This window comes from Anopheles stephensi, chromosome 3 (assembly GCF_013141755.1).
Source record: "Anopheles stephensi strain Indian chromosome 3, UCI_ANSTEP_V1.0, whole genome shotgun sequence".
Lineage (NCBI taxonomy): Eukaryota > Metazoa > Arthropoda > Insecta > Diptera > Culicidae > Anopheles > Anopheles stephensi.
Window position 1 is genome coordinate 21,434,946 of NC_050203.1, and position 26,015 is coordinate 21,460,960.

A 26,015-nucleotide genomic window follows, 5' to 3' on the forward strand; every position below is an offset into this window, starting at 1 on the left:
GTCTGTGAGTGTTTTGTCCGTCTGTTAAGATTCCATCGTTCCACCAAACCGAAGAACTGTTTGCGGTGCAGAGGCTAGTTTAGTCTAAACCCGTCTAAAGCTTCACCGGCTCTGGCTCAAAAAACCCGAACGCATCTATCCCCGATTCTAACACGTTTGCAGTAAATAGTTTGTTTTGCTTTGATCTCAGATTCTCTGTTTTTTGTGTCTCCCGGAACTCTAAACTCTGTTTTGTTTCATGCCATAAATTATCTCCGTGCTTTTTTTGCAATACTTTTTCAACATTTGTTTTCCCTCTCTCTCTTTGTGTGCTGTGTATATTTTAAGAATCTGCTCGTGTTTCTTTTTATGCCATGTGTATGTTGTGTATATATATATATATATATATATATATATATATATATATATATATATATATATATATATATATATATATATATATATATATATGTATATATGTTATGTATGCATGCATGGTTGTAAACGTATCACTAGTCCGCACTACGTGTTACTCTATATACTATCCTTTCCAAAGCAGTAGCATTTCTTTTCTTACTCGTAACATTTATCGTGTTTTTTTTAGCATTTTTCTCTCTCTCTCTCTCTCTCTCTCTCTTTATAGCGTTATAAATTAATTCTTACCTACGATACCTTACGCCCCCTAGGAGAACGAGGTGTGTGATGCATTCGATTCCCGTTCTATCGTTTGTTGCGAATTTTTAAATGGCTCTACATTCAATCGACTAGTCTTCGTATTGCGCGCCGTGTGTGTCCTCACACGATTGCCATTCGCTCTACCGCGCCGTGTGACCCTTCAAGGTAAGAAGAGGACACACACTTATCTCCATAAATATCTTTATATACACACACACGCACACGCACACTAACACACACACACACACATACGCCGACTTCGACATCGACAAATAATTAATATGGTGAGGAAACTAAAAAGCCCATAATGCAAAAAGGGAGTGTGACGGATACGTGCGACACGAACTGTCCAGCTTTGCTGCTGGGCGAGAAGCGATTTGGATAACCTAACAAGGGTAACACGATTGATGGTCTAGCGGACAAAGACCATGCAGAATGCTCAAAAGGATGCTTTACCTGACCTGACCTGACCTTCAGCCGCCGCTAGTGGTCGTCGTCTTACTCCATTCGATTCGAGTGTTTGCTTCCTCCTGACAAGCCTGACACAGGAGGAGAACCACATTGTAATAAAATAATCTTTCTCCATAATTTACATCCGCATCCTCATTGCAAGCTGGCCCTAATATGTACACAGATTTCACGCTGCTATTGCCACACGGGCACGGGCGCAGTACACACATCTCCAAGAGACGGTGAAAGCTTATCGATCGATCGTACGCAAGGATGCAGCAGCTTCATAATAATACTGTCGCTCGATCAAGCAAATCTACACAACACTACCGGCTGTCAATACTGTGCAAAAAAGGAAGTAGAAGTAGTAGTAGCAGTAGAAAAAGGGGAAGTTAAAATATACGCTGTGTAACTAATACTCTGAACCAGATGATGCTGCTAGTTTTATGGGTCGGTGATGTGGTCGTGCGTCCACCACTACGATTGATATGCTTACATCGATGAGTGAAACGAATGGTGCACACCGGAAATAAATGACCAACCGTCCTAAACTGGTGGAAACCTCTTTACCTAGTGGCCTGGTGGCGGCATGATGATGCTCCACTCCCGGTGATCTCTTACCCTGCTGGGCTTACTTTAGCATTGTCGCCATACCGGCATACTTGCTGTGGCTCGGTGCCTGATACGACGACGACGACTGGGACGAGGTCGACGCCAGATGGAGGGAAGACTTACCACGTCCACTTCCACCGCCACCACCACCTGCTCCACCACCACCAGCTCCACCGCCTGCTCCACCGACACTGCTACCGGCACTCGATTTCGACGATTTCTTGTTGGCGATGCGGTCCTGCAACTTCTTCAGCAGCTCCTCGATGTCCTCCAGCGAGTAGGTGTACGCCAGGCGACAGTGTTTCGTCTGTAGCCCACCGTCGGCCAAATGCTTTACGGCGTGCTTCAAACAGTAGATGCGTTCCTCCTCCTCCTCCTCCTCCTCACCCGTCGCACTGTCGTCAGCCTCGTCTTCGTCGTCGTCGCCGCCGCCGTTCGTCACCCTTACCTTTACCAGCGAAAGGTATAGGTTGGCCCGGCACCGTTCGCACTCGAACTCGTCCAGCGATGCGCTCTTCTTTTTCGACTCGATCCGTTCCGATTTCGTTACGCCTTGCTCCTGTGCGACGAACGAACGAGAGTATTAATTACAACTGGAAAGAGAGAAAAAGGACATCCCGTCCAAAGCCGTGTTACCTTGAGCGTTTGTCGATGCTGCTTCTCCTTCTCGTAAATGTCGACGATCATCGGGTACGCTTGCACGAGCGTATCATGATTGCTGCGCTGATCGTTCGCGATCGCAAACAGCAGCTGCTCCACGGAGAACATGGTCGGTTCGCAGCTTTCCTGTATGTCCTGCGAGCAAAAGAGAATTAAATTAATTTTTTTTTTTAAAGTGAAATAACCCCCTCACCCCGGAGGAAAACGGTCCCAATAATTACCCGAAAATCTTCCTTCGCCGTGTCGAGCCAGCTGTTGGTCGCGAAGTACACACTCTCCGACACCGCGTACCCGGTGCACAGGCTCGACGTGTACGCTCGGGGAAACACCACCACAAACTGGCCCGGCTGCTGTTCGGTCCGGCACAGCGAAACGCTCCGATCGGTCAGCATGTGCGGTGGAACCATCGCCGTGTCGCACGGTAACCATATCGTTTTGTTCTGACAGTGCGTCGGCACGAGCACGGTCAGCGCCGCGCGGAAATTCGAGTTCTGATCATCCGGCACGCCGTACCAGATCTTGTTCGCGCCCGTATGCAGATACTCGATCCAGGGCAGCCCGTGCGGATCGCGGTACCAGCAGCACGCACTGAACAGCATGCCCACGTGCAGCGTTGGAATGGTAATGCCCATAACGGGGCCGAGCGACCTTAGGATCGAACCACTGTTGTTCGTCAGTACCTTCAGGTTCCACGGGTGTTTGGCGCACGACGAACCCTTCACCTTCGGGTTGGGGAATCCGTACCCAAACGCGCTCGAATCAATCGACCCCGAGTGCACGCACACGTGGCTATCGCGCACGGCAACGTGGCGCCAGTATTCGGCTTCGATTTCCGCCACCGATGGTTCACTGTTCCGGAACCACAGCGACATGGTGTTGCGCGCGATCCGGAAGAATTGGTTCAGTGGCATACTGCGCCCCTTCACGATACACTCCATGGAGCATTCGTCCTCGTCCTCCTCCTCTTCGTCGTCCTCCTCACCGTCGTCGTTCGACTCATCCTCGTCCGAATCGCCACTGTTGCGGATCTCCGACCCTACGCCCTTGTCCGCGTTACGGCGTGCCTTGGCCTCCCGCTTGGCCCAGTCCGCTTCTACCTCGTCGAACAGCTTCTGGCGCTCGGCGGGCGAGAGCGTGTCGTACGGCAGCAGATACTTGCAGTAGATGTCGTCCAGCTTCGAGACGCGATCGTGTGCCGCCTTCGGTATGCACATGTCCTCCGACACGCGGGCCCACTTTTTCTTCTCGATCACCTCCTTCAGGCCACCGAGCTCCTGCACGGTGTGGTACAGCCGGGGCAGATCGACCTCCATCCCGCCGATCACCGGCGGCGACTGCAGGTTGATGCTTTGCGTGGCGAGATACTTCTTGATGGCGGCGTACTCCTTCGCGCTCGGGCCCCACCGGTGCAGCATCTTGTGCACGTACTGGTTGTACGCCATGAAGCGCATATCGTCCGCGATCCGACACTCGGGCTTAAAGCTGGCCGGTGGAATGATGCGACAGATGCCGAACCGGGAAGCGATCGGTGCGATCCGCTCGATGTACTCCATCGGATCGTGGAACTCTTTCTCGGTCGGTTTGAAAACGGGAGCTTCCACCATCTGGGCCGGATCGTCTCGGCGCGGGAAAACGGTGTTGTTGTTCGGTTGGGGTGTGGCGCCCGCCTCATTGCTAGTGCCACCGGTGCCACCACCTGTCCGCCCGGCCGTTGCACCCTTTCCGGCTGCTTTCCCAGTCGGTTTCGAGCGCTGGGAGGAGAGCGATGAGTTGGAAGCGATGCGCGACAGGCCGCGTGACATTGGTTCTGCGCTGGCCCGATCTTCCTGCGTCGGTGTGCGCGCTGCGTCCGTCGTCGAAGGTGGCTGTTCCGCTGCATTGGTAGCGCTGGTGGATTTAAACCGTGACTGCAGCAGCCCAATGGGAAGCAGCTTAGCTAGGCCCTCCTTCCCCAGGGCCGCCGCTGCACCGCCCTGCGCCGTAAGACTCTTGACCAGCTCCTGCACGTTCATCGAGTCGGGCAGCGTGGTTGGGTTCGAACCCATCTCAGCCTTCGTCACCAGCTTCGCATGCATTATGACACGCTGATTTGGACCGTCCGGACCTTCCGTGCCGAGCTTGACCGCAACACCCTGAATGAGTGAATCAGCCGCTTTCCCCGCCGAACCACCGCTCCCACCAACACCTCCCCCAGACCCTCCTCCTGCACCACCTCCACCGGAAGCGGTCGGGCCTTGCAGTGGAATGTAAAACGTTTGTCCACCACCACCAATGCCACCGCCAGTACCAGACGCACCGTCCGGTTCCGTATCACTCGCTTCCTGCTTCACGTGCGCCGGCTCTTCCTTCCTGTCCCCATTCTCCTTCTCACCGACGGAATCGAGTGGTTTGCTCTTGTCGTCGGAATTCATTTTCGAAGCTGCCACCGAAACGCCGGTCGCTGGTTTCTGGAACGCGTTTCGCTCGTCGTCACGTTTACTGCTTCCCCCGGTGGCAGGCTCATTGGACGACTCTCGCCGGCCACTCGCTCCTCCTCCACCACCTCCAGCAACGGTTGCAGCACCACCACCGTGCTGCCTGCGGAAGGGAACGGTCGCGACGGGCATAAAATCTTCCTCCTTATCGAACGAATACACGCTTGGTTCGTTCACCGGGGAAAAGGCGCCAAACTTGTTGCTCGCCTGGGTCGAGGACGACGAGTTAGCTTGGGCCACCTGCTTCGTGGACGCCGGCAACACTGGTGCGAGCTGCGAGCTTTGCGCCGCGGGTGATTGTTTGGCGGCAAGAGCTTCCTGTTTGTATACTGGCGTTCGCCCGGTTGTATTCCGGTAGATGGGCTTTCTTTCGCCCGCTGTTGCTGTCGGGGTTGTAGCTGCAGTACGGGGAGTTGTGGCTGAAACGGGGGCCACCGTTGATGGGGGTGTTTCTGCTTTCGATTTTCGTTGTTCTTTCAACTCCTTCTGTTTGCTGCTGGTTGGTGTAGGAGCAGCTGGCGCTTCCTTCACCGGTTGTCCTTCGGATTTAGGACCCGCTGTGTCCTTGCTGTTGCTAGGCGCCGGTTTTGTCTCTTGTGCCGGTTGCGACACAGTATCCTTTTTCTCTGTCGCCGATGTTGTTGGCGCTGCACCAGGGGCAGCCGCTCGATCGGCAACGGTTGGCGTACTGAGTGGTGTCGACGTGGCCACTGCCGTCATCATTGCAGCCCACCCGGAACCGGCGACCGTTGTCGGCGGTTGTGCAGTAGCTGTAGTAACTGCTGGGCTGGTGGTCGTTTGCTGAACAGAAGATGAGGTCGAAGTCATCGACGCAACTGCCGTCGTCGTCGGTGGTGGTGCGGGAGGTGTACGAGCGCCCGACTCAATCAGCTCCAAATCATCATCCTTCAGATCGTCCTCGATCGGGGACCAGGACGATTCGTAAATCCATTTCTGTATCTGCTCGTGCGTCATGTTTACCTTCGCCTTTCGACGATCGCGCGGCGAAAGATTGCCACCGAGCAGCGATTCGGTTAGAACCGGTGGCCCCAACGGTGGTTTGTGGACGGAGCCACACTTCCCGAGCGTGCACTTCGTATCGAGCGGACCGGAGCTTTGCGCCAAACTGACGCTCGCGATACCGAAGATCTTTTCCGACTCCTCCTTGCTGGGAAGCAGATTCCCCAGCAGCGAAGAGTGGCCCGCTGGTTTATCGCCGGCTGTGCTAGGATCGGCGGATGATTTTTCGAACCCTTTCAGGAAATCGGAATCATCCAGTGGAAGCGTAAAATCACCTTTCCCGGCTGCACCACCAACGGCGCCCGTTGTCGTGCCGGACCGGTTGAAAGGCACGCTGGTGTCGGCCGGCGTTTGGGACGCGTTTGCGGCAGCAGTGCCAGGGGCAGATTTATTCAACGGTAGGAAGGAGGACCCACCACCATCGGCACCCGTTCCGGAGCCGGTTCCAAGCGGGGCAGGCTTGATGGCACGGGTAAAGGGAGCTGCCGTTGGGCTGCCGGTGACCTGCAGAAAGGCCGTCGTCGGTATGACCGTCGGGATGTTTAGCATTTGCGGTATCTTGATCGGACTTTCGGCCGGCTCGACCGTGGTAGACAGCTGCGTATTGTCCATCGATTTGTTCAATCGCGATACGTTCTGTCCCTCGGAGGTGGTAGGACTTTTGAGATGGTCCGACGAAAGGACCGGAGATTCCAGTGGACTGTTGAACGCACTGTTTGGGTTCATTTTTGTGGGAGTTTTCGTTGCTGTCAGGGGGATCGCGACGCTCGATTCCATCGTACCGTTTTGTTTGGCAATGCCGGCTGGCGGGCTTGTTACAGCGGTGGTGGTCAGCGTTGCCGTAGTTCCCCCCTTTTTTGGCATCACTTCATTACCTTTCGATGCCTTTTCCGCAGTCTCTTTTTCCGTCTTCTCGGGTGACGATTGTTCTTCGCTGCCATCCGCGTCGTTCGGTTTCTTTCCATTGTTCCGCCGCCCGCCTTGCGGTGCCGTTTTGGTCGAAGCGGCCGTTTTCGATTTTACCGGTTGCCTGCGTGCCGTCTGCTGCTGGGCCTGTTTGCGCTGAAACTTGCTCGCCAATGGTTCCTCGTCTGAATCGCTAAAGCTTTTCTCGTTCACTTTCGTGTCATCACCGTCCTCTTTCTTTTTCACCTTGCTGCCTCCCTTGGCGGTCGCTGCCTGCTGCCGAGCGTCCCGTGTCTTGCCCGCGTTCGCTTTCAGCTCGTTCTCCATCCGCTCCAGCTTGCGCACGTTCGGCAGCTCGAGACTGTCCAGCGAGGACGCATCGTCGTCCGATTTGTCGTCGTGGTTTAGCTTCCGACCGATCAGCTCCATGTACAGTGTGGCCGCCTCTTTCGTTTTGCGCGAGGGGCGCGATGTGCTGAGCGATTCGACCGGTGTCGAGGACGCTGTTTTCGGTTTCTTTTCCTCCACTTCCGGCGAGAGGGTGCTGTCGCGGGCGGGTGTGGTAGCGTGTTCCGGTGCGGGCGTTTCCCGCTTGCCTTTTCTCGCACCCGCCGGACCCGCCTGCTTGCGGTCCTTATCGCTCGATGGTTCCTCCTCCTCTTTGGATTCGTCCTCTTTAGGTGTTTTGGCGGAGACCGGTTGGGGTTGGGTTGTTGGGGCCGGTTCTTTCCTTTTACGACCTCGCTGGGGTTGTGTTTTGGTAAGCTCCTCAACCTTCTTCGTCACTGCACCGCCGCCACCACCGCCACCAGCACCAAACTCACGCATCTCGGACTTTCGCGAACTAATGTCCGAACGTCGGCTTACGACCGATTCCGAGCGGCGCGTCTTTTTATCAGGCATTTCGTCCGGATCTTTCTCGAGGGCGGTTGTTGCTGGTTCCGATTTGCGGCTTCTACCGGAGCGTGTCGTTTTACCGAGCTCTACCGCATCCGAGGACCGTTTATCGGCTGCCGTAGCGCGCGATAATGGTTCATCATCGTCGGATGAAAAATCAACTCGATCCTGTTGCGGTTGCTGCTTCCGTTTATCTTTCGCATTCTTTACCGCATCCGTATTGGCCGCTACGGGTGGAGGATTGCGCAGTGCGGACAGCCGTGTGGTTCGTTTTTCTTTTCCTTCCTGATCGGAAACATTCGAAGACGCCTGCTGCTGCTGCTGCTGCTGGTGCTGAGTGGGTGAATTCTTCGGCGACTCTTTCACCGATTTCTTGGACGAGCTTGTGCTGCGAGTTCCGCTCACCTTGGAGCCATCTTCCACGGGCGTATCCGGTGGAGACGGATGTTTGCTCGCCCTATTGTTGGGTGTTTTCGTGGACGATTCTTTACCAGTCTCTTCCTGCTGGTTCGATGTCGCCTTTGACGAGGAATCGCGCTTTGCATTGCGAGCAATCTTAGCCGGCGATCCTTTGGCACTTTCGACTTTAGGCGGACTTGAGGCGCGAGATGCGGCTCCACTTCGTAGACCACTTTTCCGCTTGCCAACGGTAGGTGATTCTTGGGCTGAAGGCTTTTTATCCTGCGGCATCTCTTCTTTTTCGACTTCATCTTCATCTAAAGGCTCATTTTCCGAACCATCCTCTTCCTCGTCCGCTTCCTCTTCCTCATCTTCCTCGCCCTGCTGCTCGTCTTGCGCCGATTTGGAAGGAACAGCAGAAGAACGAGTTGCTATTGCCACGTTCACACGTCCACTTTGTCGCTGACCCTGGGTGGTTGCGCGTAGTTTAGCCACACGCTGATCGTGGTACTTCTTGCGCAGGGCCTGCATCTTGTCCTGCGTACGTTTCCGATCGGATCGTGTTTCGGCCGGTGCCGGGTGCTGCTCGGCACGTTTACGCACCGCAAAGGGGATATAAGTGGTGGTGGGAGCAGCAGCTGAAGCGGTTGGCGTGGTTTGCTTTTCTTGTTGGGTGGCCGGCTCCTGCAGGCCGGAGGACTTGGTGGCATTCTCCTCCTTTTTCGGTTCGACAGCCTTTGTGGAGTTGGAACTGGGCGAAGCAATCGGTGCAGGTGATTCCTTCGTCGATGTAGAAGTAGCAGCTGTTTTCGATTGTTGTGACTTTTGCTTCGAACTGCCCGAACCGCCCGGCGTGGAAGCATGTCTACCGCCGCTGGCACTGCTACTATTCCCCGCAGACGTGGTGTTTGTTTTGTTAAAAAAATCTAACGCTGGTGGCAACACCGGTGTGCCACGGAAGCACAGAAAGGTAAGGAAATCTTCCGTGTTGGGTCGCATGTTCGGTAACAGTTCCGGCACCTGGGGCGGGTTAGCTTCCGACCCGGTCCCACTGCCGGGTACGGTTGGTGTCGTTCCATTCCCGGTTCCCGCGTGAGATGAACGATGAGCTCCATCTTTCCCGGGCGTTGGCGGTGCAGAGGAGTAGCTAAGGTAGGACGAGGAAGCCGTTCCTTGTCCCTGGGCAAATTTCCGCTGTGCATGCACCTTCGGGCTGGAAGCGGAAAAGAACAACATGAACACTCACTGAACCAAGCTCATGTATAAATAGATTGACTTACCGTTTTGGAATTTCCGGCGGAGAAAGATCACGCTCTGCTGCTGCGGTAGTGATGGGACCGTTGGCCCCACTGCTACCGGCAGATGGGTTGGTGCTTCCGCCACCGGCTTGTGCAATGGCGGACACCTTACGCCGGCGTTTACCTTCCTTCGAAACGACCATCCTCGTTCCGTCCGTCGTCGACGATATACAATTGCCCGGCTTGTCCTCCGACCGGTGCTGCTGCTGCTGCTGCTGCTACTTACCAGCGGCCCGAAAGGCAACAGTGGTGGCAGCTCGCGCTTAGCTGTCCAAAGCGAAGCGCGACCGGATTGATGCTAATTTTGCCGTTTTGCGGCATGTATGCGTCACGCCAACGATAACACTGAACAATTTTCGTTCCACAAAGCACTGATAGATACCACCGATTGCACCGCTTTCCACCATTGATTCAACTTTTCCGAATAAAGAAACAGTGGAAAAAATCAACACCAACAACCAACGCCAGACCAACGCATCAACGCTGCTGCGGCACGGTTTTTCATCGCCGCTCCCTCCCGCCTACACGGGTTCACACAATGCTACTTCTCTCTGGGCAAAACGCACTACCGGGCGACGATCCTAACTATCACGGACCAATTGCAAATATCACGATAGGGAAGAAAATTTGCGATCACGGGTATTATTAGCAATTGTCTAGAACTCGGAAGAGAGGAAGCATCACAAAAATGATATCCGAAGGGGAAATTCGCTGTTCACTTTGGCAAGCGAGGCTAGGCACCGTTTACACTGCCAGGTTCGGTACGCGAGGCTGTGTGCGATGTAGCGCTTTCTCTGTCCGGCGCACTGTGTTTGTGGGGGAAACTGGGAAAACAGCCGGATAATTTGTTCGTGTTTCGGATGCGTCTCGTGTCGCGTTTGGGAGGGGTACAGGTGCTGTACGCCAAGCAACGATTCCCAACGCGCATCAGTTTGACGTTTGACACGAGCTGTCAATGATGTTGCCATCGGCAGGGTTGCCAAGAATTGCTAAAATAAAATGATTCTTTTTTTCTAGTAAAAATGGCCATTGCCATCAATAATTTACTAATCGCTAAACAAAGGATTAAATTAGGTTTGATTGGATTTAATTTAGAATCTATTTATGATCATTAAAAGTTGTTTTGCTTGATACAATTTGCCCACGGTGAGCGCAATCGTGATCTGGTGTGCGTTTGGGATAGCATGTGTCAAAAAATGGCAAATCAGATTGCGTAGCAAAAGCGTCCTGTAATTTTAATTTACAACCTCGAATACTGCAAGCGGCTACAGGTCTCGATCGCCACATTTACGAAAACTTCCATACACTAGCCGCTAGCGACCGATTCCCGATGGCGGACAGCGCAGGAGAATGGTGTTTGATCGAGAGTGATCCCGGTGTATTCACAGAACTCATCAAAGAGTTTGGTAAGCAAAAATTGTTCGGCAAATGCTCGTATTTACATGTATTACAACCTTGCTTCGCGTTCGCAGGCGTTGATGGTGTTCAGGTGGAAGAACTGTGGAGTTTGGATGAGGACAGCTTTAAAGATCTAGAGTAAGTGTTTCCCGGCCTTGCTTTACCATTTGGTTTCCGACCGGTATGAGTAGCATATCTTTTTCATCCCTTCGTTCGGCAGACCAGTGCACGGGCTAGTGTTTCTGTTCAAGTGGGTAAAGGATGATGAACCGGCCGGTTCCATCGTGCAGGACAGCCGACTGGAGAAAATCTTTTTCGCCAAGCAGGTGATCAACAATGCTTGCGCAACACAGGCCATTCTTAGTATTCTGCTGAACGCGACCCACTCGGACATTAATCTCGGTGCTACGTTGACAGATTTTAAGGAGTTTGCCTGTACGTTTGATGCGTACAACAAAGGTCTTGCGCTCAGCAACGCCAGCCAGATACGAACCGTGCACAACTCGTTTGCTCGGCAAACGTTGTTCGAGCTGGACAACAAGAGCTCCGGTAAGGAGGATGTGTTCCATTTCGTTGGTTACGTCCCGGTCGATGGACGTCTGTACGAGCTGGACGGGCTGAAGGAGGGTCCGATCGATCACGGTGCCGTTGGCTCCGGCCAGGATTGGCTGAAGGTGGTGCGACCGATTATCGAGAAGCGCATGCTAAAGTACAGCAAAGGAGAGATCCACTTCAATCTGATGGCGATCGTGTCCGACCGGCAGCTTATTTATCAGCGCCAGATCGATGAGTTGCTGAAGTCGGACGAGGGTGAGATGGAAACGGATGCAAAGCAGGATAAAATCAACCATCTGAAAATGCTGATCGATGATGAGGCGGCCAAACGTAAGCAATACAAAACGGAGAACATTCGCCGCAAGCACAACTATCTGCCATTTATTGTGGAGTTGCTGAAGGCGCTGGCGGAGAATGGGCAGTTGATGCCGCTGTACGAAAAGGCGAAGCAGCGTGCACTGGAGCGAGAGGCAGCCAAGTCGAAGCAATCATAAAATGGTTCCTTCCTGCATGCATTTTCATTTCGTAATAAACTTTTTCTACAACGGTTATTCAGCTTATGCGTTTGTGTACCAATGAAATGAAAAAAAAAAACAACGAGAAGGAAATTTTGCAGATCATTCGATGGTGCTGGTCAAATTAGCCGGCAACCAACCATCCCCCACTACGCGACGATTGTGGTAAACAAGCCAAAGTCAACCCACGGTTGTAAACCAAAATGAAACGTCATGAAGGTAAATAGAACATAAGAAAACATCTGTGAAAACAAAATCCACCGTATCAAAACAACGAACTACCGATTGGGAAATTTACTTGGTCCATTACGGTGTTTCCTGCACACAAAACAGGAAAAATAACAGCCAAAAGGCTTCAGGTGTCAACCAGCGCCTATACTCGGCAATAGTACAGGGCAACCACACTACGGCCAAAGAGGGCTCAACAGAAAAAGTGGTAACCACAAAAAGTGTCCCCACCCAGGTGGGTACAATTACTAGAAAAAAATCCATTGACGAACCAGGCTGCAGCAAAGCACTGGAACGCATAGACTACGGTAAAAGTGTCTCGAACACTATGACACTTAACAAAAGAGCAATGTCCGACAGCTCCTATCCAGACACAGACGAGGAAAAAGCAGGGGTCTCCCAGCATGATTTTAAAAAGCCACACAAAAAAAGTACCAAAACGAACGAACGTAGCATACTATAAACTGCCAAACAGGTTTTTTGTTGTATAGGTTTTTGTTAACATATAAAAAAAAGAAAAGATAAATTTGTTCAATATTATGACATCCACATTAAAAATACTACAAACAAACATAACCAGCCTCATTAAAAACAAAGACGAGTTAGAAAGAATTCTACTCGCACAAGACATCACAGCAGCTTGCATCTGTGAAACTTGGTTAGACGACAATAATCTACATAAATCCAAAATCCACAACTACAACCGCATAAACAGCAATAGATCGGACGGCTATGGAGGCACTGCAATTTACCTCCAAAAAAAACAAAAAATTTAGAACAATCAATAGACTTAGTAACGAAAACATACAAATCACAGAAATTGAACTCATACAGGATAAATTCAAAATAATTTGCATCTATGCAGCCCCTAGGACCCCGATTCAAGACTTCAAAGACACCATTACGCAAATAATACACAATACAAACAACAGGAAATGCCTAATAGCCGCAGACCTCAACTCGCATCACACCTCATGGGGAAACCCTTGGAGCGACAATAAAGGTACGTTTATAATTAACGAAATAGACAATACTCAACTAACAATTTTGCACAACAAAGAACCTACATACATCCCCACAGACTTAAACAAAAGAAATACAGCAATAGACTTAACATTCGTAACAGAAAACATAACCGATAAATGCACAAGGGTAGTACTAGATCACCACATGGGAGCCACCAATCACAAAACAATTATCACAACTATAGAAACAATCAATCACAAACAAGCCCGACTAATAACAAACAGGAAAAAACTTTACCATGAATTAAAACAAATGGAAATAGAGGAACACACCTCAGTGAAACAAATTTTCCAGAAAATAGACACAATAGTAAAAGGAAACACCTCTAAATCAAAAAAAACACTAAAAATCTGGTGGAATAGAGAAACGGAAAAAGCTTGGAAGGAAAAAAACAAAAGTAGACAAATTTTCAATAGAAACAAAACAATAGAGAACGAAATTGAATTCAAGAAAAATCTAGCTAAATTCAGACTAATTAAAAGAAAACACAAAATCCAAAAATATGAAGAGAAACTTAGCGAGATAAACAATTGCACTAACACCACAGAATTATGGAGATTTATAGGAAAAATCGAAGGCAAAAAAACAAACACAAAAGATGAAAATCTCATCCACAACAACAAAGAGGAAGCAAAAACATTTTTAGAAGAAAATTTTCAAAAAAATAAGAAAGGGAACAAAAAACCTTATCAATATGCTAGGCCATTAAACATTATCATGGACGAAGAAAGATGGCATAACATTCTAAAAAAAAAGAAAAATACAGCCCCAGGGCCTGACAAAATCTCCTACGAAATTCTGAAAAATATAAATAGACCATCGGTCAGTAAAATAGTAAAGGAGATAAATAACATGTGGGAAAAAGGAAATTTAAAAAAGCAATACAAACACATAGAAATAGTGGCGATACCCAAACCAGGGGCTGATAGAAACAACGCTAAAAACTATAGGCCCATAGCTATGATTCCGGCTATCACTAAAATCATAAATTCAGCAGTATTAGAAGACCTCAACAGACACTGTCACAACAACAACATTATACCAACAACTTCTTTTGGCTTCAAAAAAAACTGTACCAAAAACCAATGCGTCAACTATTTAGTGAATGAAATTACATCCAACAAAAGAAAAAACTGGTTAACTGGAATAATGTTTATAGATTTAAAAAGCGCGTACAACAACGTACACACAGACTCGCTCATACAAATTTTGGAGCAAAACCAGATTCCGATAGAAATCATTAGATGGGTAGGAAGTTTCTTAAACAACAGAACGATAGAAATAAAATCAGAAGGAGAAAAGCTAAAAAAATTAGTGTCAGACGGTTTACCACAAGGGGATGTCCTCTCACCCACCTTATTTAACATCTACACCAAAAAAATCCACGAAACACTCAACAATAGCGACGGAAAAGTTTTACAGTATGCGGACGATTTCGTAATCATTCAAAAAGGGAAAACAGCCACAGAACTGGAATATAAGATGCAAACAGCGATCAATAGTTTTACAAATACAATCCAGGAACTAAAGCTTCCAATTAACATAGACAAAACAAAATTTATGATCTTCAGCAAGAAACCCCAAAACATCACTATACAAATAAGAAACCAGCGAATAGAAAAAGTTACAGTTTACAAATATCTCGGAGTGTGGATTGATGGCAACCTATTTTTCAAAAAACATGTAGAAGAACTCAAGGATAAAGCTAGAAAAAGATTACAGTTAGTGAGAAGGATATGTAACACCAAAAACAACCTCAGCCCTACGAAAACCATTACTGTACACAGAGCCATTATAAGGAACATTTTGGAAACTGGCTCCCTGTACACTCTAAATGCAAAAAAAAACTTACTAAACTCAATGAATTCAATTACAAACCAGTCACTCAGAAAAGTAACGGGTTGCTCTAAAACAACCCCTATTAACACGCTAATGGCGATTGCAGCCGAAACCCCACCACACATTAGAGCAAGTTATATAGCCAAAAAGGACATGGTCAAAACATTAATATACTCTCCGATCCATAGGGACCAAATGAGAAGAACCATGAGAGAAAACTCAAGAACCAGATCAAGAAACAAATCGTACATGGAGAATTTATTCCAGAACAATCTGAATATTTTTGAAGAAACAGCAAGAATCAAAACAAATGACATCAATGGAAGCACAAAAATTCGCTGTGAAATCGAACCCAACATATCAAAAAACTCTACAGCAGGGAAAGTATACCTCAAACAATTTTGCGAACAGGAAATAAAAAAGCTAGGAACAACGAACACTCTAATTTTCACTGACGGGAGCAAGAGCGATGAGGGATGCGGAATCGGAATATACATAAGACCTCACAATAATAACAATAACAGATACTGGGCACATAAATTCAAAACAAAAAACATAACTCCAATTACGTCCATAGAATTAGCAGCCATAGAAAAAGCCATTAACATCATAACGATAGAAAAAATAGAAAACCCAATCATCCTTACAGACAGTCAAGCTGCATGTAAAATCCTCATTAACGCACAAAACCTCGATCACATCGACGAAATAGTCTATAATATACTCAGAGGATGCAAACACTCTAACGCTCAAATAAGATGGATTCCAGGACACTTAGGTCTATATGGAAACGAAAAGGCAGATGAACTAGCAAAAAAAGGAGTGCACGCAAAAGACATATACAACAACAAACTACGTTTGGCAGATGTAAACCATATGTTAGTTGAAAACATGAAAAAAGAAACTAGAGAATGGTACAAAAAAACGTGTGAGCAAAAGGGAAAAAAATTCCAAAGATTCCAAAAAGAGTTCGAAGACAAACCGTGGCACCACAATTTAAGCATCACACCCCACGACATCAAAACAACAAACAAAATCATAGCTGGACATGATCTCTCAAAATATTGGCTCAACAAAATGAGAATCACCGAAAACGGAAACTGTGATGCATGTAATATTCCCGAAACAGGAACACATAACATCTTTTACTGCAACAGATACCAGACCCAACGAGAAAAATACGACATCTCCTTCGACGCATTTTTAGAGAAATGGAAAGAGCCGAACGGACGCATGGTCAAAAATATAACCAAATTCATACGAGAAACAAAAATCTCACTTTGAATAGAACCAAGCAAGACATGAAACATGCAGCATAAACGAAAAGCATAACACCACTCATCTGACAAACAGACCAAGCAGAAAAACAACAGACTCCGCAACCGGGTAGATGACTCTTGAGCAGTCCTAGGACTCAGTCGAAAGCCCAAACGAAACAGTTAACCTTTGAATATGTGGGGGGAACAATAGTTGCTCATACGCATAGAAGGCTATACCCTGTTTCAACAAAATAGAAGAAGAAGAAGAAGAAGGAAATTTACGACTCGTTGGAAAGCGTTCAGCTTGAAACAAACCGCCCAAAGTTATGGTTCAATAGTGAGATCATTGCGATAGAGTACATTATAGCAGTGCTTTCGATCAATTACTAAAATGGCAGAAGAACTGGCACACGATTACTCTGGCTACTTCAAGGCATCGAACCTAGATCAGGAGGTAGAAGTTCCCGGTATTCCCTTTCCCTCTTCAAGCTTAATCTCATGTTTCATCCGTTTTTTTTACAGCTAAAACCGATCACGGTTGGGATCGATCGGATGATGCTGCGATTGGAAGAGTTTGAAAACTTGCTCGAGCTCGTAAAGGCCGAATCGGGTGTGGCGCTGAACCAGAACGTACCGAAACTGTTGGCGCTACACCCTGAGCTGGACGTGCTGTGCGAGCGTATCGACAAGCTGGAACAGTTCGTGCAGATGGTTGGCCGGAATCTGGATGCGGTCGAGAAACAGGTGCAGATTGCGGAGGAAGAGCTCGACATACCGGACAAGACGATAAACGTGCTGCTAAAGTCGTTGAACATTTTCGGCAAACCGAAACCCACCGAACGGCTCACGAACCGGAACGCAAACGGGACGTACGAGCCGGTGCCGGTGTTCAAGACGGAACAGTACTTCCGACCAAATGGACCAGAACAACCGAACGCAACCTCCGATAGGCTAAGCGAAGAGGAACAACCATCGCCCTCCTGTGAAGACGACTGTGATACTGGAACGCCGGAAAAGTGAATTCATTTGGTTGGATTATTTGCAACTGGCGTGGACATTTTTAAAGGAAGCAATCAAGACAATGAAATGTAATGCAATAAGCTCATTAAACCGTAATACGATAAAGTACTTTACAAAATAAGCTGTCGAAAATGGGTACGGGTTAATGTAGAAGAGAAATGCAGCAAGTTTTAATTTGGTGGGATCAACAAGAACTCAGATTTCAGTTTCTTGATGCCAGATATCGGATCTAAGAGCCCAGATTCGAGATCTCGAATCGTCGGAGCCGGGATCTAGGAGCCAGGACCAATGTTTTATCTTAAGGTATTCTTCCGTTTTAACCCAGAGTTACTCCAAAATCCAGAATAAAAAGAGAAACTGGCAACAAATCAATTCAATGTGCACGGCGAGCTTTCGATACGAACCCTGCTTTTTTTGGAGAATGTTTTGACAGCGTGACAAACGTCAACACTCTGCTGGAGCTTTCTTTTTGCTACTGGTGCGCGTTGGCCTGCAGGGGTGGGAAAATCGCTATCACATCAACCAACCAACCGCACACACTCACAGCTAGTCTCCACCATCCACGCACAACCAAAACATTCCCGTGTGCGGGGCAACACACAACCATTACTTTTTAGATCGATGGCTACAGTGTGATTTTTCCCAGTAAAGAAGCCTGTTGGATAAGAACGTGTGTGTTTGTGAATAGGCATTACATTGCAACAACAACATTCCAACAACAACAACAGAGATTGGTGATAATTGGGCTGGTATAGAAGGGTTTTCCGAAAAACGTGAACTGCAGCGGTGGCACGGTGGCGCACCAGATGGGTAATTAGTATTAACGGGGCGCGGTGCACGAAACTCGCGCGATAACACGCCTCCGGCAACGATAAGGTTGTTGAACGAGATTAATCTAAATCAACGGTGTGTGTGTGTGTGTGTTCACGCTCGGTCCGGTTGTTGCGTCGCTATCCTAATCTGTGTCCTTCCGGTATGACGAGCGAGCCGTTTTTCCTGGGCGAAGGCTAACATATGTTTTGCAAAGCAGACCGACTGGGAAGACCATTCCAAACCGGGGGGCCGTTGATGAGTGGCTGAGAAACGTGGCAAGTTTTGATTTCATGCAATGCCGGATATGCTAACACAGCGTTGACCCTTCTTCTTCGTTTCCATAGGAACGTTCAAACAAGAACACGCACAGTATTGGAACGGCACAAGCACGACACGACGACTGCTGTGATAGCTGCCAAGCACTTAATATCATTAATATTAACCTAGTAAATGACTAACGCACCGTTCGGGTATTCTCATACGGACTACAATTATTAGCCACATCATTGGTCTGCTTTGAACGATAAGCAACCTTAAATAAGCGCGTAATCCCAGTAGCAGACAGCGGGAAGCAACATGGTCAACATCAAGTATGAACGTGTGAAACAGACGACCGATCAAGAAGGTGCGCCAGAGGAAGAAATCGAGCTGGAAACGAATCGGCGAAGCAGTTCCGACCATCGAGGCCAAGATGCATTGCAGTACCACCAAAGCAGCACGCACCACTCCGGTTACGGGCACCGAACCAGTCAGTACATCGTCGCAACGGCGCCCGGCAGCAATAAGCCCTACGGCGATGGTGATGTGCGCACCAAGACGAAAAATGCATTCGCCAACCGGATCGTCGTAACGCTCGTGCTGATCGTTTGCTACTTTTCACTTTCGATCGGGCTTACCTTCTACCAGCGGCATCTGCTGCAGCACTTTAAGCTACCACTGTTTGTGGTACTGTACCATTTGGTGATTAAGCTGATGCTGTCGGCAGTCGTCCGGGCCGTGCTGCGGTGCGTTACGAGAAAACCACGCATCTTGCTCGATTGGCGAACGTCCGTGCGAAAAATTCTGCCCACCGGGTTAGCCAGCGGGATCGATATTAGCTTCTCCAACTGGGGTCTGGAACTGGTGAAAATATCGCTGTAAGTAACTATCCACAGCGAATTTGAACTCGAAAGCAATGGTTACTATAGATGTTTTCGTCTCTCACGCGGTTTAGGTACACGATGACCAAATCGACAACCATTGTCTTCATATTGATATTTGCCATACTGTTGAAGCTGGAGAAGAAGGTAAGTGAATGGATTTGTTGGCTTTCTCGGCATTTAAAAGTACAACTTTCTTTCATCCACAGAGCTGGTCTTTGGGGGCCATCGTCGTCATGATCTCGGGAGGTCTGTTTATGTTCACGTACAAATCGACCCAGTTCGATGCACTCGGCTTTTCCTTCCTGCTATTTGCATCCCTTTCGAGCGGTATCCGCTGGACGTTTGCACAACTGATCATGCAAAAGTCGAAGCTCGGTCTGCACAATCCGATCGATATGATATTCCACATGCAACCGTGGATGATACTGTCCGTACTGCCGTTCACGATCGGGTTTGAAGGTATATTCTACTAAATCGGTCGTTGTTGTTCACCCCATTCACGTTCTACATGCGTTTCCCCGCTTACAGGACGCAAACTGGTGGAAGGTTTCCATATGGTGCAGCAGCTGCCATCGAACATTGTGGTCGACATGTGGGCGAAAATTTCCATCGGTGCGTTCATAGCGTTCGCCATGGAGGTGAGCGAATTTATGGTGCTCACCAACACCTCTAGTCTCACGCTGTCCGTAGCGGGCATATTTAAGGTAAGTGTTTTCGTTGCGCCTTGCTGTACAGCCGTACAAATATTCTTTTATTTCAAATGCCGCACTTTGTACTTGCTAACAAATCTTTAAACCTGGAATACGGTTGTGTGCTTCAATGCACCGCGGGTGGGAGAAAAACGATGTAAATTGTTGGGGAAATTATGTTTGTTTCGCTTCTTCTACGGACGACGGTTCGGTAGCGGAGGAAGCTGCGGTGGGTGCCACAGCAGCCGCCTCGGTGCGCAATCCCCGTATGCTGATATCGTACACTATTTCCTCGATCTTCTTCACGTCGTACTTGAGCGCATCGAAGCGCTTGCGAAGCGAGTCGTTCTTGAGATTCAACAGCCGGAAGCCTGAGTTGAGATCAGCCACAAACTTTGAGATCATGAGCGGCCGCTCGTAGTCACCCAAAATGACGGAGTTGACGGCATAGCGGCTCTAGAAAAAAGGGTTCTTATTAGTAACGCGAATCGAGTAAAAAGCTTACATAAAATCCGAGATACATACCAGCTCCGAAGCGAGCTGTAGAATACCTACTAGGTAGTCCTCGATATCTAGATGAAATCCTTGCTTTTGATCAATAGTCACTAGAAAATAGAGGGTATCGAAAACACAAATTAGCGTTTGAAGGTACGTGGCAACTGAAAACCGACCACAAACTTACGTCCTAGAATTTCTGCCGCCGTCTCCCGATTAACGAGAAACCCTTTCTCGAGATAAATCGTGAGCGCGATTAGAAACACGATACGCTGCGTCATGTAATGCCAATGGTCGTGATACCGGTAGTACTGTCCGGCCGGAATGAGTGCCGCCAGCTTGCCGTACCCTTCGCGGCAGGTTGCGAAGATGGTTCGTGCCTTGGCACAGGCCGCCGGCACATCGGCCATACTGCTGTGAATGATTTGCAGCACGATGGCCGCTTCCTTCGCGGCCTGATCGATGTCGCGTACGATGTCACGGATTTCCTGGAAAACAGGCAAGGCGGAACCGGCATTGTTAACTCGCGCCTAGCATGGAACGCATCATTCGGTGTCTTGTTTATGCGTGCACTTACCGTACGCAGCTCCTGCTCCTTTACGAGATAATCGTTGAAGCTGTCGAAAATGTTTTTCACATTGTTCTGCATTGTATCGGATTGTAATTTGTGGTTAAATACGTCGGAAAGTAGATTTCGAAGTGCAAAAAAGGGACCGTTCGCGTTCGAAGTGTTTTTGTGTATGCCGCGGCAGCGTTGTATTTTGACAGGTCAAGACGCGACCAAGGTGATTAGAGCGGGAGCTGTCATTTGCGATGTGCGAAGAGTACAGTGCGTCACAAAAATAGTGCAACACAGTGACGCCTTAAATATACAAGCATTTTCAATTTTTCACGCATTGGATCATGCAGAAAGTATCCGCGTATCTTTTAAAAGTGTTTTTAGAGAAATACTTAATTAATTATTCTTTAAATCATTACGTATTCCTCTTTTTGCAATCTTGAGAGGTGTTTGTCTCAATTATAACTATTGCGCAAGCTTTTTTAACCAAATTAATTCGAAACTCTTCTCTAATCGAAACATTATTATGCTTAAAGGAAATTTGTCAACTGGTGCTTGCCGTCGAGCTGAACGACGAGCATCTCAGCATGGTGAACGTGCTCGGTTTGGTCATGTGTCTGGGCGGCATCTGCTGCCACGTGGTACACAAATTCTTAACGTACCGCGACGAATCGTCCAAATCTTCACTATCGGATAAGTCGACCGGCGGGTACATCGAGGATCACGACGACGAGGACGACGATATGCACCCGGCCGGTGTGCTGGGTAGTAGTAAAAATGGCGTTCTTAAGTTTGGCAACGGTGGCACAGGTGGTAGCGTCGGTGGAGGAGTAGGAGGAGGAGGTGGTGGTGGTGGTGCCGGTAGTGCTCGATACAAAGGTGGCCAGTACAGACCGCTGCTAGTCAATGAGGCGGACGATTCGGACCATCTGGTGGTGGAGAACCGGAACTACCTGTCGGACGATAGTGAGCAGGAGGAGAACGGTACGCAGGACGTACTGTTCGACATACTTAAGCGCCGCGAGCGATAGTCATTCCAGGCGGGCAAGGGCGTAGCACCTTTTTCCGAACCTTTACGCTAACCAGGCCACAGATAGGATGTACTGCGCCCACCGGTGTTTGGGAGGGTAGAATGTTGTTGAGATGTATGTTTTTGTTTTTGATTCGTTGTTATTCGCCGTAAGCTAATATTACTTCTGCCCAAGAGCTGATGTGCGCTGCTCGGTGCGCTGGGTCCGAGCTCTGTCCAGTGATCCTGGTGCCGAGTAGCGACCATTGCTGTTCCTAGCAGATACGAATTATTCCAGTCAACTTTGCATTACATAAATGTACATATACTTAAAGTTTTTTTTTGTTTTGAAGCTAATGCATTTCGCATCTTTGGTTTGAAGTATGCGCTTTTTCTATGCCATATACAAACAGCGGGTATAGAAGAGAGCCGATTTTAAACACCATTTTTATTAACGCTTGTGGGGCGCCGTATGTGGCATTTAAGGAGTATAGAAAAACAAAAAGGTTAAACAGTATGTGATGTTTTGTTTTTAAAGTTAGCCAACATTGTGTGTAAGATTTTGAGTTAGAACAAAAAGGTTTACTTGAACTGACTGATGCGCTTATGACGCGTACCGTACACACTTTGTGAACACTACCTACTGCTTACTTACCTGATTTTCTACTACTGTTACTATCTTAGCCAAAACGGAAAATTTTACCCAGTTTAGTCGATTTACTACTTCCATTATATTCGCCAGACAAGAATAACACCCCGCCGGTTGCATTGTTGTTGAGATAAAGTTATATTTTTAATCCGGATACACAAACATATACACCACTTACCTCCAGTACGACCAGACTTAAATGAAGCAAAAAAACATGTGTAAAGATTGAAGATAGTAACCATTTCCTGTACGAGTAGGAAATTTTTAACATGAAGGTTTTTATTGTTTCCCGTTTTTTTAAATCGTAAATTATAGGAAAAATAATCGATGTGACAGAGAAAACGGATTTAGCACAAGTTTGTTGGGCTTTAGCTTAATTCGTGGTAGTTCACTGTAGATGGCGCAGCAACTGTCACCGTGGTTTGACAGCTTAAGGAGTACACAGGCATAAAAAACCTTCTTAGTACAATGAAAGGGATATTAACGGATTCACACAGAAAAATTATAACATTACGTACTACGAGCTTCACCTTAGCACGATACAATTATGACCGGAAACTTAAATTTAGAGCATTTTAAAACCATTTAGAGCATTTTTCTACAGCATCAGAAAACGAATGCCACGAATTAAGCTAAGGCTAACTAGCGAACAAAACCAAAACAAATCATCTTATATCCTTGCGTGTTTGTGTGAGTGTGTGTGTGTGTGTATGTACACCGTTGTGATCAGCAAATAGGAGAAAACTTAACGAAAATAATAAAAAAGGAATCGATCAATCACAACCATACACCAATAGACGAAAGACCGTCACTGAAGAAAGAAAAACCAGCGATCGAAAAACAAAATGGTGAACACACTTTTACACCCCATTTTTTTCTTCACATTTTTATTGCATCCGACACCGACTCCAATTGTTCGGCATTTGATTTATGTTTTTTTCTTCTTATGTTTTTTTTTTGTTTTTTTGTTTGTTTGCTTAACACTCATTCGGATTTGTTTTTTGTTTTGTTGTGTCTGTTTTATAATATTGTTTCCTTACTTGGATTTATATACCTATATGTTTGTTTTGTTTTTTTTTCACCCCAAATGTTTTTTCTTCTTTACTTACGTTTATGTCACGAAACGTTGGTTTTCTTTCCCGTCCTTGTCTCTTCGTATTCGTCATGATATTCATTAAGCACATCGTATTTGGGGTTTTGTTTTTTTCTGCTTGGGTTTTCTTTTCCTTTTTTTGCCTGTTCTACACATGTATGATTTGGGTTTTCTTTCGTTTTTTTTAACGCATAAATTTGATACTCTTACCAGTCCGATCTTTTGTTTTTTTTTCTTCTATCTCATAAGTGATTGTGGATTTCGGGTGACATTAACAATTTTCGCTTTTTTCCTGTTTTTTTACGTTTTCCTCTCGTTTCTTTGGGGCTCGATAAACACATATTGACACACGCACACACACACACACTCCCATTTTGGGGTACTATTTCTTCTTACCATGGTAACAGATATCCATTCTTCCGTCTTTAGTAACACCTAGCACTTTTCCAATTGTTTATTTCATTTTGTTTTTCTCACACACTTTAACTAGTTTTAGGTTTTTATTTGCTTTTGTTCCTGCTCTTGCTTGCTTTTGCTTTTCCTTTCTTTTTTCGTTTTTTTTTTATTTTCTTTCTCTTAATTTCCTCTTCCTTTTTCCATTTCAAATGGTTTTCCCTCAAACTTCCTTTTTTCCCTCAGCCCCCCCTCCCCCCCCCCCCATTGCTTACCAACCATATGCGTGTGTGGCGTGTGTGGCTTCTACGCTTATGCTACAAACATTTATCTGGGCATTGCATGCAAAGTTGGGACCACCGACACCGATTAGCCACTGAAGAATGACAGACGAATGAGCGAAAGAAGACTCTCGCACTCACGCAAGAGTTGTTTATTGTGGATTGAGCGGGTTTTTCTTTCTCCGAGCCGCGGAAAATTGTTGGGAAGCCATTTCATTGAAATGTTTGTTTGTGCTTCCCTCGCCCGGAAAACCTCCTCCCACTACTGTAACACTTAATTTGGTAAGTAACATTGTCTCTAGCCATGGACAGAAAATGGTGGATTTTGTTGTTTGCTTGTCGCGCGTGTTCTATTCGCTCTCGAGCCTTCCCTTGTTTCTTAGTAAGAGCAAAGTAAAGTAAAATGAAATTTGTTCGTCTTTTTAATGATTTTTTCTTCAAACGTTTGATTTGAAAAAAGGAAAAGGAAATTAAAATTGAAAAACAGGACAGCCAACGCATACACGATTATCATTTAAACCAGACCGGCTGGCTTGCGCTTGGCTGAACCTCGTCTTTTCTAACTTGTGATTTTTTGTTAAAAAAAAGGAAAACAAATAAGGTTTTACTTAATATAAGGTAGTTTTCAAAAATTTCCGATTTGTTTCTAAATGTTTCTGGTTTCTTCTCTTTGTTCTGTGTGCTTGTGCTTTTGCTTATGTTTCAGTCCGTTGTTTTGTTTTCCTAATTCAATTCACTAACTTCTCCTTGTTGCCAATTTTCACGTACCTTCTTCTTCTTCCTCCTCCAAAAAATATGTTATTTTCTCCTGTGCGTGTGTGTGTGTGTTCTTTTTTGTCCTACTAATTCACAAACACTTCTAAGGGTTGTTCTGTGGAAAGACGTATGATACACATCTAATATAACACAGCTTGCACGTGTTTGCTTCGGACGAGCCACATAAAAAAAAATGTGACTCTACTGTTTTCTTCCATTTTCCTGTTTATCAGTTTGTTTTTTTTCTCTCTCCCTTTAAAAGAGTTTAAACTGTGGAACGAATCGCTTTTGGTTAGCGCCTACGATGCGAATGCATACACACAATGGGGGTGGAAATTCGTTTTTCCTTGTTTTTCCTTGTTTGGTTGTTTGTAAATTACATTAAAAACACGTACCAGAGGAAGGGATTATTTTGCTACCATTTTTTTTGTCTTGCTTTGCGATTGCATTTTGACTCTCTCTCTCTCTCTCGCTTGTCTTTTCGTTCTGGTAATGTTTTCTTACATTAGTTACCTCTTATAAGTGGATTTGCTTCTTTCATCTTATTTGATTTCTTTTTCTTGCCTGTTTCTCTGATATTTGTTATCTTATTACATGTAGCTGATCGTTTACCTAGTTGATAGTTTAGATAATGGTTTGTTGTGAGCTATATGGCATCTTGCATTTTTTTAAATTAAATCTTTAACACTAAGTAAATGGAACATTAGAGGGAAAAAAACGTTTTGAGTGGACAAAAAAGAGAGAAAGAAGGTGGAAAGTTGAAAATGAAATGAAAAATAGAACTTGTTTACACTTTTAGCATCATCTTATGCACCACTAGCTCGTCAACGTTGTTTCTTTAATATGTTTTGATTTTCCTTTACGAGAGTCTTGTTTCTCTCCATTTTTGTTTTGCAGAGCGGGAAATTGAAAATTTAATTTTCACA

General features: G+C 46.8%; 5 protein-coding genes across 6 annotated transcripts; 3 read left to right on the top strand and 2 right to left on the bottom strand.

Moving 5' to 3' along the window:
* Positions 1 to 443: 443 nt before the first annotated feature.
* Positions 444 to 10,235, bottom strand: LOC118512879 (mucin-19). The gene is made up of 4 exons (XM_036057972.1): positions 9,353 to 10,235; positions 2,598 to 9,285; positions 2,353 to 2,511; positions 444 to 2,275 (listed from the first exon to the last, which is right to left on the bottom strand). The coding sequence occupies exons 1-4, from the start codon at positions 9,511 to 9,513 to the stop codon at positions 1,736 to 1,738; spliced, it is 7,548 nt and encodes a 2,515-aa protein (XP_035913865.1). The 5' UTR covers positions 9,514 to 10,235; the 3' UTR covers positions 444 to 1,735.
* Positions 10,236 to 10,304: 69 nt separating this feature from the next.
* Positions 10,305 to 11,883, top strand: LOC118512886 (ubiquitin carboxyl-terminal hydrolase isozyme L5). Its single transcript, XM_036057987.1, has 3 exons — positions 10,305 to 10,776; positions 10,843 to 10,906; positions 10,989 to 11,883. The coding sequence occupies exons 1-3, from the start codon at positions 10,701 to 10,703 to the stop codon at positions 11,815 to 11,817; spliced, it is 969 nt and encodes a 322-aa protein (XP_035913880.1). The 5' UTR covers positions 10,305 to 10,700; the 3' UTR covers positions 11,818 to 11,883.
* A 132-nt stretch (positions 11,884 to 12,015) lies between these two features.
* Positions 12,016 to 17,582, top strand: LOC118512888 (biogenesis of lysosome-related organelles complex 1 subunit 4). Of its 2 annotated transcripts, none has more exons than XM_036057991.1 (3): positions 12,016 to 12,132; positions 16,469 to 16,644; positions 16,713 to 17,582. In XM_036057991.1, the coding sequence occupies exons 2-3, from the start codon at positions 16,582 to 16,584 to the stop codon at positions 17,208 to 17,210; spliced, it is 561 nt and encodes a 186-aa protein (XP_035913884.1). In that variant the 5' UTR covers positions 12,016 to 12,132; positions 16,469 to 16,581; the 3' UTR covers positions 17,211 to 17,582. The 2 variants fall into 2 exon arrangements, with proteins under 2 accessions (XP_035913884.1, XP_035913883.1); XM_036057990.1 differs by having other exon boundaries at positions 12,027 to 12,127; positions 16,464 to 16,644.
* An 88-nt stretch (positions 17,583 to 17,670) lies between these two features.
* Positions 17,671 to 23,354, top strand: LOC118512882 (solute carrier family 35 member C2). The gene is made up of 6 exons (XM_036057984.1): positions 17,671 to 18,295; positions 18,368 to 19,159; positions 19,237 to 19,309; positions 19,372 to 19,624; positions 19,694 to 19,869; positions 21,445 to 23,354. The coding sequence occupies exons 2-6, from the start codon at positions 18,600 to 18,602 to the stop codon at positions 21,937 to 21,939; spliced, it is 1,557 nt and encodes a 518-aa protein (XP_035913877.1). The 5' UTR covers positions 17,671 to 18,295; positions 18,368 to 18,599; the 3' UTR covers positions 21,940 to 23,354.
* Positions 19,877 to 21,130, bottom strand: LOC118512887 (translin). The gene is made up of 4 exons (XM_036057988.1): positions 20,927 to 21,130; positions 20,537 to 20,837; positions 20,380 to 20,459; positions 19,877 to 20,310 (listed from the first exon to the last, which is right to left on the bottom strand). Exons 1-4 carry the CDS (start codon positions 20,996 to 20,998, stop codon positions 20,029 to 20,031), a joined length of 735 nt encoding a protein of 244 aa, XP_035913881.1. The 5' UTR covers positions 20,999 to 21,130; the 3' UTR covers positions 19,877 to 20,028.
* Positions 23,355 to 26,015: the final 2,661 nt, after the last annotated feature.